The 14,459-nt window shown below is 36.7% G+C and overlaps 1 protein-coding gene across 1 annotated transcript in view; it reads left to right on the top strand.

The window, feature by feature from the left end:
• SH3BGRL (SH3 domain binding glutamate rich protein like) overlaps positions 1-4,769 on the top strand; it is a 127,770-nt gene extending 123,001 nt beyond the window's left edge. The window contains exon 4 of the mRNA XM_008155342.3: positions 2,536-4,769. Coding sequence (XP_008153564.1) covers positions 2,536-2,568 — 33 coding nt within the window. The 3' untranslated portion in view covers positions 2,569-4,769. The remainder of the gene's footprint in view (positions 1-2,535) is intronic.
• Positions 4,770-14,459: the final 9,690 nt, after the last annotated feature.

Genomic DNA, 14,459 nt, shown 5'->3' with positions numbered 1-14,459 from the left:
TGAAGACTGGTGCAGCCATTATGGAAAACTGTGTAGTTTTCTCAAAAAATTAAAAATGGAACTTATAAATTGAAGTAATCCCACTTGTAGAAATATATTCTAAGAAGCCTGAAACACCAATCAAAAATATCATATGCACCCCTATGTTCATAGCAGCACTATTTACAATAGCTAAGGTCTGAAAACAGCCCAAGTGTCCATCAGTAGATGAGTGGATAACAAAGCTGTGGTACATTTTTACCATGGAATACTATGCAGCTATAAAATAGAAGGATCTCATACCCTTTGAGACAGTATGGAGGGACCTGGAGAGTATTATGTTAAGCTAAAGCAGTCAGAGAAAGTCAAGTATCACATGATCTTACTCATATGTGGAATCTAATGAACAAAATAAGCTGAGGAACAAAATAGATCCAGAGACATGGAAGCATGCAACAGATTGAGGAATCTCAGAGGGAAGGGGTGGGGTGGGATTAGATTAACCAAAGAACTTACATGCATATATACATAACCTACAATGGGGTTACTGCCTGGAGAATGGGTAGAGTGGGGAAGTGGGGGACAATTGGGGCAAAAAGGGACATCTAAATACTTTCAACAATAAAGATATAAGTAAATAAATTAATAAAATGGGAGATAACAATAAATAAATAAATATACCTTTGCCTTTTACTGTAGGTCTTCTCCACACTGGCTAGCTTGATCATACTGTATGTCCCCTATTCCATCAGTTTGCATTTTGTTATTAGGAACTGGAACTGATTTTATATTGAACAGATTCTTTTAAATCCATCTCCTCCAATTTTGAGAGTCTGTGTTATTGTTTATGTTTTCACTAGAGAGCATTTACTTGCATTGTTATCTGAGTTACTGTGAAATTCTGTTTCTTTGTCAAACTTTCTTAAAATTGCTTCTTTTAGGCTTTGTATAATTTAAGTCACAAGAAATGTTGGGTAAGGCATTTTTGTTTAAAAATTAGTAAAATGCAATTTAAGTAATTGATTTCAGTACATATTTTAGGAAGTATGGAAGTTAGGATAGTCTGTTTTATGTGACAATAACTCTCCTTCAATTAAATGTAGCAATCATTAATTCATTTGTTCATTCAACAAGTAAGTATTGAATGTCAAGCATTGTCTTAGCCTTGATGATGGAGCAAATACAGTGAATACTACATAATAGTCCCTACTTTCGAGGTTTTTAGTGAGGGCCTTGTATACAAATAAATATACAATATATATGTCTACAAATAATTATAATTTAGGACATATTATGAAAAAAAATTAAAAGACATACTACAGAAAATCCTATATGATTGTTTTAAATAAGGGCTTCAGCTGTCCAGAAGAAATAATCATACATTACTAGTAAGGAGTTTGGAGACAGGTTCACAGAAAATGTGACATTAACGCTGTTAGGAATTTCAAAATACTGAAGTGACATTAAGACATTTTTACAGAGGCATCAACTGGAACCATTGCATATATATATTCTTGTACTTGATGGTAGAGTATCCCCCCTTATTTGCAGGGGATACATTCAAACACCCCCAGTGGATGCCTGAAACCATGGATTGTGGGGAAGCATGGGACTTGGTTGGAAAGTCTGTAAGGAGGATTCTCTGAAAGGTCGGAGGCCTCTAGGGGATTCTTGCCAAAGGTGGCAGACCCTGCCTTGACTTTTCCAAACAAGTCTGAGCCCCTGGGTATTTTACTGGAATCTTTATGTTTAGACTTCAAAATGTCCTTGTTTTGAAGACACTACAGATACAGGTGTTTTCTCAAGGATACTTACCCTGCTGATAGTATCTAGAGTTTAATTTTAGTTCAAGCTGTTGCTATAATAAAAGCCTGAGGAGGCAGGTGAATGGAATTGTCTGTTTCTTTAGCCAAGCAGTCCCTCAGCCCTCTCTTTCACAGAAACATGTGTCAGAGTAATCATTCATCCGTCACTCAGGATGTGCTGGTCAGTCCCTGCAATGGATAATGGATATATTGAAGTATATATATAATATGATTTTTCCTATACATACCTATGGTAAATTTTACTTTATAAATTAGGCATAGTAAGAGAGTCACAACAAAAATAATAAAATAGAACAATTTAAACAATATGTTGTAATAAAGTTATGTGTGTTCTCTCTCTAAAATTCTCTTATTGTATTATACTTAACTTTTCACTTAAATAAAACACTTTATGGCTTCTCTTTAGCATAGTTGAACTGCCAGCAATAGTACTCTTGCACTTTGGGGGCCATTATTAAGTTCAGTAAAGGTTATTTGAATACACTATGGAAGTTGTTTGGACAGCTACTTAAGTGACTACTGAGTGGGTATAATATATAGTGTAGATATGTTGCACCAAGGGTGATTCATGTCCTGGGTAGAAGAGTCTTTTCTAAGGGCCACTTTTTGCTTTTGACTGTTTTTAATAATTTAAACTAATGTAGTCCAACCAAAATACACATAGATATGGATGTCTGCTTTGTGATATTTAAATATAACTGCTTTTGTTTTGTTTTGTTTTTCATTTCAGGAAGCAGAAGCGCAGGCAAAGCAGCAAGCATAACCCTTAAACATTCTGCCTTATGCATCCTGGAAAAGGAATCTCCATTATTTTTATAAAAATAGCAGAATTATCTTGGCTTCAAAATAAATAGGTTGTCTTGAAATAATAGCTTCGTTGGTGTTTTTGCATGCTAACAATCAAACTGAATACATAATGAAATGTGAATGTTATGATAAGGAGAATGTGAATGAACATAAAATATTAAGTAGATGTTATGGAATAGTTTTGTTATCTGCCAAAAGATTTTATGTACTTCAATGATTTTATAAAGCAAACATTTCTGTACTTTGTTGGTATTATTATTGCAGCTTAAGTATATCTGTAGCTCTACATTGAGGAATTTAAAAAGGAGAGAAAGAATCTGTCTTTTGTTCCCAAATTGCCTCATTAATTTTTTTGTGAATAAAAACATGTATCTTTTTGATGTGATGTTATTGTGACTAAAAAGTAGTTGCAGGTAATTTTTATGATATGGAAGACATTGTAATTTCCAAAGGTAATTATAACATTCCCATTATTTTGTAGTTGAAACCTATATGTACTGGAGTACAGGTTTTCCAGGCTTTTAAATTTAGCCTTTCATTGCATATTTCAGTGATTAGAAGAGATGACCTCCCACAAAATAATGCCTTTGTTTGACAGATTTTTTTGCTTAACTACGCAGCATAATGATGTAATCATGTTTCATAGTTGCTTGCTCCAGTGAAATATGCATACATATGTTATGAAAGTGGGATGATAAATACATTTAAAGTGTCATTCTTTTGTAAAGAGCTCAGACTTTTAATTAACTGTTATAAAATAGGTCAGCATTAATTGCTTAAGTCTATTTTGGGGGTCTTTGATAGCAGTATATTAGTGGTTTCCTTCTTTTAAAATAAATTGTGATCACAAATGCCACTATCTCTCAGATATTTGATCTTTGTATTTCATCATGGCCACATACTATATGAATATATTAATCTAAGTACAGGGAATATTTTCTCTGCCTCTATTCCAGTTAATAGTATAAGTATCAGATAAAAAGAGGTCAATTTTAAAATGTTAATTCGAAAGACTTCTAAGATGACAAGAAACATCATGGCCTGAGTCACCTACCCACAAGAAATATACATTGTATTTTAGTTCCACACTACTTTATTAATAAAACACTTTTTAAAATTACTTTTTCGTTGTCATTTGAAGTATTTAAGTCTGTGCTCTGCTAAAATCAACATATAATGAAATCATGGCTTTGTTTACTGGGATTCAAACTTAATGTGATGCCTTAAAATAAACTCAGTACTGTTAGAAATACAATTGATGAGTTCCTGGAGTTTCTAAATAGTTTAATAATGAATTTTGGTGAGCAGTGCAAATTTTTAGAGATATGATAACAAAGAAAACATTTTGGATGCAATTTCTAAATTTCATTTTTAGGTTCCTAAATTTTGCAGTACACACTAGAGTCAAACAAAACATATTCCATTGTTTTGTGTATAAAAATATACTCTGGAGAATACTAGAGAAAACAGGGTGTTTTGTAATAGATTCTGTAAAATGTTTTTAAAAATTGATCAATAATTTTTTTCCTGAGCTTTATTAAATGCTAATGATGCTACTTGCAATAATCTGTGTGGACATTTTCATTTATTTTAGTATCAAATAAGTTAACACTATCAAAAACAAACAGTCTTCAAAAATAGATGACCTTTTTGAGATGTTTGTATCTACTAGACTGTACCTTACAAAGAACAGATATGTATATTTTAGGAAGATTGAGTCTTCCTAAAATGAAATCTTTCATTTTATCAGCTGAGCACTATATGTCTGGTAGATACAAGAACAGGAAGGTAACTTCTGATTATTAAGGTGAGTTTTATAAATAATTTTCACAAAATTTGCCTGCACAATTATGTTGATATCACCAACTTTATCCATTAATCAGTTGAGAGACATCAAGTTGTTTCCACTTTTGGCTATTATACATAATTTTTCTATGAATATTCCTGTACAATTTTTTTCAAAATTTGTTTTTAGTTTTTTGGAGTGTATATAAGTCATGTGGTAGTTCTATGTTTAAAAATTTGAGGATCTGCCAAAATTTTCCAAAGTTGCTGCACTATTTTACATTGTTACCAGCAGTATATGAGGATCCTAATTTCTTCATTTTCTGCCTGACAGTTGTTATTATTTGTCTTTTTTAATATAGTCATTTTAGTGGCTGTAAATTTATATCTTATTATAATTGTGATTTACATTTCTCTGATGATTAAATATATTGAGCATCTTTTCATGTGATATGATTATTTATATAACCACTTTATAAAAATATCCTTTCAGCCCTAACTGGTTTGGCTCAGTGGATAGAGTGTCAGCCTGCGGACTCAAGGGTCCCAGGTTCGATTCTGGTCAAGGGCATGTACCTTGGTTGCAGGCACATACCCAGTAGGGAGTGTGCATGAGGCAGCTGATCGATGTTTCTCTCTCATTGATGTTTCTAACTCTCTATCCTCCTCCCTTCCTCCCTGTAAAAAATCAATAAAATATATTTTTAAAAAATATCCTTTCAAATACTCTATCCATTTTCAACTGGATTATATTTTCATTCTTAAATTGCAAGTGTCCTTTACACAGTATATTCAGAAAAAATGTCTTATCAGATATGCAATTTGCAAAAATGTTCTCCCATTCCATGGATTGTCTTTCTTTTCTTTTTTTATATTCTATATTTTAAATTTATTTTTAAAATTACAATTTACATTTAATATTATTTTGTATTAGTTTCAGGTGTAGAGCATAATGGTTAGACAAATAATAAACTGTTCTCCCTGATATTTCCAGCACCTGTCTGGCACAGTACATACTTATTACAATATAATTGACTATATCGCCTATACTGTGCTTTACATCCCCATGACTATTTTGTAATAACCAATCTGTACTTCTCAATCTCTTCACATTTTTCAGCTAGTACCTCAGTCCACCTCCCTTCTGGCAACCATCAATCTGTTTTCTGTATCTATGAGTCTGTTCCTTTTTTTATATTTATATTGTTGTTTATATTTCACATATAAGTGAAATAATATGGTCTTTGTCTTTCTCTGACTGACAGTTCATTTAGCAAAATATGTTCTAGGGAGGTTGGATAACTTGATGAAAGAAGTGAAGGGATTAAGAAGTACAAATTGGTAGTTACAAAATAGTCATGGGGATGTAAAGTACAGCATTGGGAATATAGTCAATAATATTGTGAGGGAGCCTGGCATGGTGGTGGACTAGGAGGAAGTTACATTGACCTTCTACTGGGACCAAACTGGAATTACAACTAAAATATAGAAAAATAATTCTGAATAACCAACTGAAGACTAGCTTGAGAGAAGCCTTATAACCAAGGACTTAAAGAGGAGGCCACATCAAGACTGGTAGGAAGTGTTGAGATGTGAGATGGCTAGCCAAGCTTCCACAGGCAGTAGCTGAAGTTTTGAAGAGATTCTCAGCTGTGGGGGTTCCCTCTGAGAAGTCTGGAGTCTAACCCCCAAACCAGGCTCCACAGCCCAGATCACCAGAACAGGGAAAGGTGCTAACATAACATCTGGCTTTGAAAAGAAGTGGGCTTTCTGTCCACCAGGAAGAGATGGCTAGAAATGCAGGCACCCGCTTAAAGGGCCAATGCACAAAAAGTTTGTTTGTAGCCATTCACCTTGGCCTTCAGCAGAGGGGACTACCACTGTGTGAGGGGATCTGGAGCTGGTAGCCTTGGTGAGAGACCTGAGAGGACAACCTCCTGGATCCCTGTGCTGAGCCATTCCCCCATACTGCAGAAGCCATCATTATCAGGCAGACAGTTACCATCCAGGTAGCATTAGCTTAGGGTGGGGGGTGTGATAGCCATATACTTTGAGATCCCGCTCATCCCACCCTGTGGAGATTAAGCCCTGACCACGGCCAGATGATCATTAAGTGACTAAGACTGACAGCCTGCAGGCAGAGGCGGATCCGTGTATGCTTTGAGTCTTTGTCTGATCTGCTCCTGGGCCTGGAACTAGTAAATGCAGAACATAGGGCTCAGCTTGGTCCTTTCCATATGTACACAGGCCCAGCAGAGGGAGCCACAAGCTGTGGATTGCTGATAGCTCCAAACAGGTTGCTCAGGGCCAAGCACAGACAGTGTCTGACATTAGTCTGCACCAGAGACCCTCTGAAGAGGCCAAGACAAGTACACCCAGTGGCCAACTGCAGACAATAGAGCAGGATCCAATAAGTTTCACAAGCAGCATATCCACAGGCAGATAGTGGCAGGCAACAAACCCTGCTGAGGTAGATTCCATTTTATGTGATTAGCATCTACACAGCAGCCTGCACACTATGTTGGGAGTTGGGCCTCACTCTCAGACAGCCTGAGGGTTGAGCCCACAAACAAAAAGGCCAATAGTAATCAAGACTCAATAACAACAGGAGGAACCACACATCATGCACAAGGGACATCCTTAGAATACCCAGTTCTGGTGATCAGGTACACTGTGCCAATAGGGCCCACTGATCACCTACTACATAACTCCACCCTACAAAGACTGTGAGTCACATCAGATCTATCTAATACATAGAAACAAACACAAACAGGCAACCAAAATGGGGAGACAAAGAAACAGGTTCCAAATGAAGGAACAAGATCATTCTCTAGAAGAAGAGCTAAATAAAGTAGAGATAAGCAATTTATCAGATATAGAGTTCAGAGTAATGATTATAAGGATTCTCAAGAGTATGAAAAAAAGACATAGCAACCATAAGAAAGGACCAGTCAGAAGCAAAGAATGCCATATCTGAAATTAAGAATATACTGAAAGGAACAAACAGCAGGCTCAATGAAGCAGAGGTTCGAATCAGTGATTTGGAATATAAAGTAGAACAAAACAAAACACCCAGTCAGAGCAGAAAAACGAAAGAAGACTCAGACAAAATGAGGATAGTTTAAGGGACCTTTGTGACAACAAGGAGCACAACAACATCCATGTGATAGGGCTACCAGAAAGAGAACAAGGGGTTGAGAACCTATTTCAAGAAATAATGTCTGAAAACTTTCCTAACCTGGTGAAAGAAAAAGATATGCAAGTCCAGGAAGCTCAGAGACTCACAAACAAGATGGACCCAAAGAGGCCCACATCACAACGTATCATAATTAAAATGCCAAAAGCTAAAGACAAAGAGATCATCTAGAAAGCCACAAGGGAAAGACAGTAAGTGACCTACAAGGCAGTTTCCGTAATACTGTCAGGTGATATCTCAACAGAAACATTTTAAGTGGGAAGGAATTGGCATTAACTCTTCAAAGTGAAGAAAAGCAATGATCTACAACCAAGGCTACATTACCTAGGAAGGCTATCATTTAAAATTGAAGGAGAAATAAAGAGCTTCCCTGACAAGAAAAACCTAAAGTAGTTTGCTACCACCAAACCAGCATTATAAGAATTGTTAAATGGTTTGCTTTAAGAAGTGGAAGAAGAGCCCAGACCACGTGGCTCAGTGGTTGAGCATCGACCTATGAATCAGGAGGCCACGGTTTAATTCCAAGTCAGGGCATATGTGTGGGTTGCAGGCTTGATTCCCAGTGTGGGGCATCCATGAGGCAGCCAATCAATGATTCTCTCTCATCATTGATGTTTCTATCTCTCTCTCCCTCTCCCTTCCTCAATGAAATAAATAAAAATATATTTTTGAAAAAGAAATGGAAAAAGAAAAAAAAAAAACAGAGAAACATAGTTAAAAAATAAAATGGCAAGAAATACATACCTATCAATAATCACTTTAAATGTAAATTGTTTAAATGCTTCTATCAAAAGACATGCAATTGCTGAATGGAGAAGAAAATATGCTATCTTCAAGAGAGTAACCTCAGAACAAAAGATACATACAGAATAAAAGTAAAAGAATGGAAAAAATATATTTCATGCACCTGGAAAGGGAAAAAAGCAATATTTATATTTGACAAAATAGAATTTAAAATCAAGGATATAGTAAGAGACAAAGAAGGACACTACATAATGACAAAGGGATCAATCCAACAAGATATAACCCTTGTAGCTATTTATGCACCCAGCATAGGAGCACCTAAATATGTAAAGCAAATCTTGATGGACATAAAGGGAGAGGTTTACAGTAATACAGTTATAGCAGGAGACTTTAACACCCCATTGACATCAGTGGATAGAGCTTCCAGATAAAATAAGGAGATGGCGGTCTTACATGGCACACTATATCAAAAGGATTTAGTTGACATCTTCAGAGCATTTCACCCCAAGGCATCAGAGGAACGTTTTCTAGAATAGAGCATATGTGAGGGCACAAAACAAGTCTCAATAAATTTAAGAAAATTAAAATCATATAAAGCATCTTCTCTGACCAAAATGCTATGAAATTTGAAATCAACCACAGGAATAAAACTGAAAAACACACAAAGACATAGATGCTAAATAACATGTTACTAAACAATGAATGGGTTAACAATGAGATCAAGGAAGAAATTAAAAAATGTCATGAAAAAATAAAATAAGAACAAAACAACCCAAAATCTGTGGGACAAAGGGAAAATGGTCTTAAGAGAGAGATTCATAGCATTACAGGCTCAGCTCAAAAAACAAATAAACAAGAAGAAGCTCAAATGAACACTCTAACTTTATATTTAAAGGAATTAGAAAAAGGACACAAACAAATCCCAGACTGAGTAGAATGAAGGAAATAATAAAAATCAGAGCAGATGTAAATGAAAATACAAAAAAATAAAAGAAAACAGGAGCTGGTTCATTAAAAAGATAAACATGAATGACAAACCTTTAATTAGACTCATCAAGAAAAAAAAAAAAAGCCCTAGCCAGTTTAGCTCAGTGGATAGAGCATTGGCCTATGGACTGAAGGGTCCCAGGTTCAATTCTGGGCAAGGGCATGTACCTCAGTTACAGGCTCGATCTCCATGCAGGAGACAACCAATCGATGCATCTCTCTCACATCAATGTTTCGCTCTCTCTGTCTCTCCCTTTCTAATCTCTAAAAATCCATGGAGAAATATCTTCTGGTGAGGATTAACAAAAAAGAAAAAGAGAGAGAGGACCCAAATGAATAAAATAAAAAATGAAAGAGGAGAGGTAACAACTAATGCCAGAGAAATAGAAAAGATTGTAAGAAAATATTATGAAAAAATATGAATAACTATATGCCAACAAATTGGACAATATGGAAGAAATGGATAAATATCTAGAAACATACAATATTCCAAAACTACATCAATAAGAGTCAGAGAATCTTAATAGACAGATTACAACCAGTGAAATTGAAGCAGAAAAAAAAAAACACCTCCCAACAAACAAAAGTCCTGGAAATGATGGCTTTACAGATGAATTTTACCAAACATTAATAGAAAATTAACACCAATCTTTCTCAAAATAATCCAAAAAGTTTCAAGAGGAGGGAAGACTCTCAAGCTCATTTTATAAGGCCAGAATTATCCCAATTCCAAAACCAGATGAAGACACAAAAAAGAAAGAAAACTATAGATCAATATCCCTGATGAACATACCTCAACTTAATAAAGGCCACATATGCCGAAACCGGTGTGGCTCAGTGGATAGAGCGTCGGCCTGCGGACTGAAGGGTCCCAGGTTTGATTCCGGTCAAGGGCATGTACATTGGTTGCGGGCACATCCCCAGTGGGGGGCGTGCAGGAGGCAGCTGATCGATGTTTCTCTCTCATCGATGTTTCTAGCTCTCTATCCCTCTCCCTTCCTCTCTGTAAAAAATCAATAAAATATATTTAATAAAGGCCACATATGACAAACCCACAGACAATATCATACTCAACGGGCAAAAACTACAAGCATTCCCCTTAAAATTGCAAACAAAACAGGGATGTCCACTGTCACCACTCTTTTTTTATATATAAATATATTATTATTGATTTCAGAGAGGAAGGGAGAGGGAGAGGGAGAGAGAGATAGAAACATCAATGATGAGAGAGATTCATTGATTGCCTGCCTCCTACATGCTCCCCCCCCCCCCCCCCGGGGATCAAGCCCACAACTCAGGCATGTGTCCTTGATAGGAATCAAACCTGGGACCCTTCAGTCCACAGGCCAACTCTCCGTCCACTGAGCCAAACCAGCTATGGCCACTGTCACAACTCTTATTTAACATAGTGATAGAAATCCTAGCCACAGCAATTATATAAGAAAAATAAATAAAAGTCATCAAAATTGGAAAGGAAGAATAAAACTGTCATTATTTGATGATGATATAACACTCTAAATCAGTGGTTCTCAACCTTTCTAATGCCGTGACCCTTAATACAGTTCCTCATGTTGTGGTGACCCCCAACCATAAAATTATTTTCATTGCTACTTCATAATTGTAATTTTGCTACTGTTATGAATCGTAATGTAAATATATTTTTTTTCTGATGGTCTTAGACTCTACAGCAGCGGTTCTCAACCTGTGGGTTGCAGCCCACAAGTTGAGAACCACTAGCAGAGTCACCTAAGACCATCGGAAAACACAGATATTTACATTACGATTCATAACAGTAGCAAAATTACAGTTATGAAGTAGCAATGAAAATAATTTTATGGTTGGGGGTCACCACAAAATGAGGAACTGTATTAAAAGGTCGTGGCATTAGAAAGGTTGAGAACCACTGCTCTAAATAGAGAATCCTAAAGATTCTATCAGAAAAGTACCAGAACTGATAAATGAGTTAAGTAAAGTAGCAGAATACAAAGTAAATATCCAGAAATCAAAGTCATTTTTATACACCAATAATGAACTATCAGAAAGGGACACTTAAATCCTATTCACAATTGCTTCAAAAGAATAAAATAGCTAAGAATAAATTTAGCCAAGGATGTAAAAGACCAGCACTCAGAGAATTATAAGACATTGAAGAAAGAAACTGAGGAGGATACAAATAAGTGGAAGCATATACAGTGTTCATGCATTCAGGAGAATTAACAGCATTAAAATGTCCATACTACCAAAAACAATCTACAGATTCAACACAATTCCTATTAAGATACCAATGGAATATTTAACAGAACTAGATCAAATGTTTCAAAAACTTTTATCCTATATAATAGAGGTAATATGCAAATTGACCCTCACACCCTCACATCGCAAGATGGCTGCCCCCATATTGTCACAAGATGGCCATCCCACATCATCACAAGATGGCCGCCATAAGATGGCCACCCCCATGTCATCACAAGATGGCCACCCCCACATCATTAGAAGATGCCACCCCCAGGTTGTCACAAGATGGCCACCACAAGATGGCTGCTCCCATGTCATCACAAGATGGCCACCCCAACGTTGTCACAAGATGACCAGCAGGGGAGGGCAGTTGGGGGTGACCAGGCCTGCAGGGGGGGCAGTTGGGGGTGACCAGGCCTGCAGGGGAGGGCAGTTGGGGGTGATCGGGCCAACAGAGGAGCAGTTAGGTGTCAATCAGGCCGGCAGGGGAGTGGTTAGGGGGCAATCAGACTGGAAGGCAGAGTGGCTAGGAGCAATCAGGCAGCCAGGCAGGTGAGTGGTTAAGAGCCAGCAGTACCAGATTGTGAGAGGGATCCAAGATTGGAGAGTGTGCAGGCTGGGCTGAGGTACACACACACCCAGTGCACAAATTTTGTGCACTGGGCCTCTAGTGTTACCATAAAAGACCCTGAATAACAATAGCAATCTTGTAAAAGAAGAACAAAGTTGGAGGACTCTTCCTACCTGATATCTACAAGGCCATAGTAATCAAAACTGTATGGTACTGGCATAAAAACAGACTTATAGATCAATGGAACAGAATAAAGAGCCCCAAAATAAATCCACACTTTTATAGTCAATGTTCGATAGGAGGCAAAAACATACAATGGACTAAAGTCTATTCATTAAATGGTATTAGGAAAATTGAACAGATACATGCAAAAAGATGGAACTAAACCACCTTCTTACACCACACACAAGAAAAAACTCAAAATGGATTAAATACTAAAATGTCAGACCTGAAACCATGAAAATCCTAGAAGAAATCATAGGCAGTAAAACCTTGGACATTCCTCATAGCAATATATATTTTTTTAATTTTTAAAAAAATTTCTTTATTGATTAAAGTATCACATATTTGTCCTCATCCCCCCATTCCCAGCCCACACCCCTCCCCACACATGCCCCACCCCCCTGTTGTCCTTAACCGCTGGTTAGGCTCATATTCTTGCACACAAGTCCTTTGGTTGATCTCTCCCCTTTACCCCCACCCTTCCCTACCCTCCCTCTGAGGCCCAACAGTCTGATCCATGCCTCCTTGTTTCTGGGTCTGTTCTTGTTCATCAGTGTATGTTGTTCATTATTTCCCCTAGATGAGTGAGATCATGTGCTATTAGAAATACACTTATAAGAACCGAAAATGAGACAAGAAATAATGGTTATGGTGACAGGCAAATGAATCAGTCTGTAGTGAGTTTCTTTCTGGGCCAACAGTTCTTTTGAGACCCAATTTCAATGTCCAACAGTTCCTTATGTGTACATATCAGCACTGACATTACAGTTCTGGATGGTGGAGAAATGGTGGTAATGCAGGTCCGACTCTCTCTGGTTTGGTCTTGGGCAACCTGCAGTGATGCACAGCTGCTAACTGCTAGTATGGCAAGGCCACGTCAGCGTCTTCCATCTCTGGACTGCTTCTCTTCTGTCTTCATGGCTGGAGTAGTCTTGTCAATTCCTCTCTGTTGCTGGAATCCACATGGTTTGATATATCTTCTCAGGCAAGGGAAACAAAAGAAAAATAAACAAATGGGACTATGTAAAATGAAACAGTTTTTGCATAGCAAAAGAAACCATCAATAAAATGAAAAGACAAAGCACTGAATGGGAGAACATATTCTCTAATGATACATCTGATAAGATGTTAATATCCAAAATTTATAAAGAACTTATACACTCAAAAAAAATCAATCAGATTAAAAAATGGGTAAAAGGCCTGAATGAATACTTCTCCAAAGAAGACATACAGATTGTCCAATAGATATCTAAAAGAATGCTCAACATTACTAATCATAAGAGAAATGCAAATTAAAACCACAATGAGATATCACTTTACACCTGTCAGAATTGTTATCATCAATAAATCAATGAACAAGTGTTGGTGAGGATGTGGATAAAGGGACCCTTTGTGCACTATTGGTGGGAATTCATATTGGTGCAGCCACTGTGGAAAGCAGTATGAAGTTTTCTCAAAAAATTAAAAATGGAACTGCCATTTGACCCAGTGATTCCTATTCTGGAAATTTATCTGAAGAAAACCAAAACACTAATTCATAAGAATATATGTACCCTTATGGTTCAGTCCAGAATTATTTACAATAGCCAAGATCAGGAAACAGCCCAAATGTTGATCAGTAGATGAATAGATTTTTTTAAAAAAAGCTATGGTACATTCACACAATGAAATACTATTCTGCTGTAAAAGGGAAGAAAATTTACTATTCGTGACAGCATGGATGGACCTGGAGAACATTATGCTAAGTGAAATAAGCGTGTCAGAGTAAGACAAGTATCATATGATTTCACTCCTATACCAAGCAAAATAGAGACAGCCTCATAGATAGAGAGCAAGCAAAAAGCTCAGGTGTGGGGGCAGGGTTGGTGTTGGGGTAGAAGGATTGACTAAAAAAAAAAAGAAACAGAACTCATGGACATGGACAACAGTGTGATGATTGCAGAAATGGAGCGTGATGGGTGGAGGTCATAGAGGGTAATGTAGTGGATACAAAATGATGGAAAAAATAAAATGTAATTAAAAATTTAAAATAAATTAAAAATAAAATGGTTAAATTGGTAAAATAAATAATAATAATTTTGCAACAACTATGCATGGTGCCAGGTGG

The sequence above is a fragment of the Eptesicus fuscus genome, chromosome 1, assembly GCF_027574615.1.
Source record: "Eptesicus fuscus isolate TK198812 chromosome 1, DD_ASM_mEF_20220401, whole genome shotgun sequence".
Classification (NCBI taxonomy): Eukaryota; Metazoa; Chordata; class Mammalia; order Chiroptera; family Vespertilionidae; genus Eptesicus; species Eptesicus fuscus.
The sequence above is the reverse complement of the archived record's forward strand: the minus strand, read 5'-3'. Positions and strand labels throughout refer to the sequence as shown.